Source organism: Montipora foliosa, chromosome 3, assembly GCF_036669935.1.
Source record: "Montipora foliosa isolate CH-2021 chromosome 3, ASM3666993v2, whole genome shotgun sequence".
Lineage (NCBI taxonomy): Eukaryota > Metazoa > Cnidaria > Anthozoa > Scleractinia > Acroporidae > Montipora > Montipora foliosa.
Window position 1 is genome coordinate 1,980,816 of NC_090871.1, and position 2,500 is coordinate 1,983,315.

General features: G+C 39.3%; 1 protein-coding gene across 1 annotated transcript in view; it reads right to left on the bottom strand.

Annotated features, from left to right (window-relative positions):
* LOC137995140 (somatostatin receptor type 5-like) overlaps positions 1–287 on the bottom strand; it is a 1,080-nt gene extending 793 nt beyond the window's left edge. The window contains exon 1 of the mRNA XM_068840716.1: positions 1–287. This exon is cut by the window's left edge and continues 793 nt beyond it. Within this exon, the coding sequence (XP_068696817.1) occupies positions 1–287 (287 nt within the window).
* Positions 288–2,500: the final 2,213 nt, after the last annotated feature.

The following is a 2,500-nucleotide window of genomic DNA, read 5'->3' on the forward strand; positions in this document are numbered from 1 at the left end:
GGATAAGGAAACGCGTCTCCCAGAACAAAAGCTGGGTTTGTGATAACACTGATTGCGGCTAGAACATCAGCTATTGCAAGGGCCAAAATCAAGATATTGTACGGCTTCTTTAACAGCTTTCTTTCCGTCGCAAATATCATCATTGTCAACATGTTGCCACAGATCGCTAGCACACAAATTATGATGTTACTTATTTGTGTAAAAGGGCTTATTCCCTCCCGTTCAATGCTTGGTTGTAGTGTCCAGTCTGTTATTTCGTTAGACGAATTGTATAATGAGGAATTCATTGTTCTTTTAGTTTGCTTTCAAATTGCTGAAGATACGAAGTATACTCTTTTGTTTAAAGTTTGTTAAAATATCCCAAGAACTTATTTAAGGTCTTCTGTGATCAATTTCTGGTCTGCTCACATAAAGTATTTTTGCTTTTTGATTCTTGGTGATGGAAAAGGCACGATGATGGTGAAATAACAATGAAAGGCTTCACAGTAAAAGGATTCCAAGACCTGAATGACCAAAATAGATATAGCTGTTTTTACATGAGTGCCCGATTTCACACAAGTAACATAAAAAAAATACACGCTTACCTTGAGAGACGGTTAAGTTTTCTGGTTATTTTTGTGTAACTAATTAGAATTAAAGACTAACTCATAAACGTTTTGATAGATATCACCTCAGGTATAGTCACTGACACAGACCTGGGAAGAAACACTTGTCTATGAAAAACTGACACTGATCTCCTATCAACAACGACTGAAAAAAATTGTTAGTCGTTCGGAATTTAACAACTTTTTAATCCGTTTGCACGTAGGAAATAGCAACAGGGGATTTCGAGGAGATTAATGGTGATAATTAGTTTATTAAAGGCAGTCAGGTGGTTTAAGTCATCCCCGAAATTAGACAACGTACCATCTGCAATATTCCCAGACTACATGCAGTTACAAAATCATGTTTCCATTGGAAAGAAACCTTGTTTTATGCAAGGGCTGTATTGAGGTACTGATTGAGTCAATAAGTTTGAGTGGTAATCGTCACTTTGAGTAAAAAGTAGGTTATCAGCGTCTTATGCTGTGTTCGCCTTTAAATTAGACAATGAGTTAAAGTGAGCTTTATGATGCTTTTGGATTGGTTCATTACTAATTCTAATCTTTATGTCTCGAATTTCCGTTTAAATCTGTGCATTATTAATAATTGTAGACTTAAAATCGTTTTAAACCTAACCTTTCAAACATCGTCAGTTTCAGCTGTGCCCAGCTTTACACAAACCCCTCCAGAGGGATGTGCGTAAATTTTATACGTTTCCTCTAAGAATAAGACCGCTAACTATTCTCTCACTCTTTAGCTACCTTCTTGTCTATTTTTGGGTTAAAATGGTTGCCGATTGTGTATTTGAAATTACTGTAAGCCTCATCGTTAGAAAGCCTTGCCAAAAATCAGGTCTAATTTAAAGGCTCGTTTACACAGAGCGATTTTATCGCGCGACAAGAGCTGCGATCAAACAGCGATTTTACGGCGACAGCGTGTGAACAGCCAGCGATTCCACTGCGATTTGTAGCGCGACAGATCGCAGCCTTGTCGCCGCAAATTCGAACATGCTTGAAATTTAGCTAGTGCAACTTTGCTGCGATTTTATCGTAGCTCTTGTCGCGCGATAAAATCGCTCTGTGTAAACGAGCCTTAAGAGATACTTTATCAACGTAAAAGATAAAACTTTCGTATAAAGGAAATCATGCAACTTAACAAGAACGTTTAATCGTTTTGGTGTCAGAATTGATAACGGGGCAGATTTCGAGAGAGTTAACTGCGAGAATAAGTACACTTGAGGAAGTTGTCAATATGACTCAGGAATTCGGAATTCCACAACGGTTCATTTGCAATTAAATTCAGAAGTTCTGAAATACTCACGAAATCGACCCTGTATAATATAATTTGTACCCATTTTAAAACAACCTCGGAGCAGGAAAAATTTGCCTGCCTCAGAAAATCACTCCTCCATTGCATTCGGTGACGCCTACAGTCTATATACTTTTTGGTGGTCTTTTTTGCCGCCTTCCCTCGGGGATCGTAGCAGACGTTGTCGGGGGAGGAGAAGGGGAGTAAAAAACCGAGAGGGGGCTGGAGAGTAGAGAAAGGGCGGCAATGCAAAAACATGGTTTTTGACCGCAGACGCTCTCATCTCCGGAGCTCCCTTTCGGCTTTTCGCTCCTCTTCCCCTTCCGCCGACAACGCCTGCCACGCCGGCTAATTAGAGGGTACTGATCTTTAGCGATATATCAGTCGCTCATTCTCTGTACATATGAAGAAGAGTTACTTGTCGTAAAGGAGATAGTAAACACGATGACAGTCACCAGGATTCATATCAAAGAGCTTGAAGTCCAATACGCTAACCGCTAACCACACACAACAGAAAACCATTGCCTTCAGTTTATTCATCACCCAAGGCAAAATAAGAGACAATAATATACTGCAATATATTCGATAAAAATATAACATGGTAAAAACC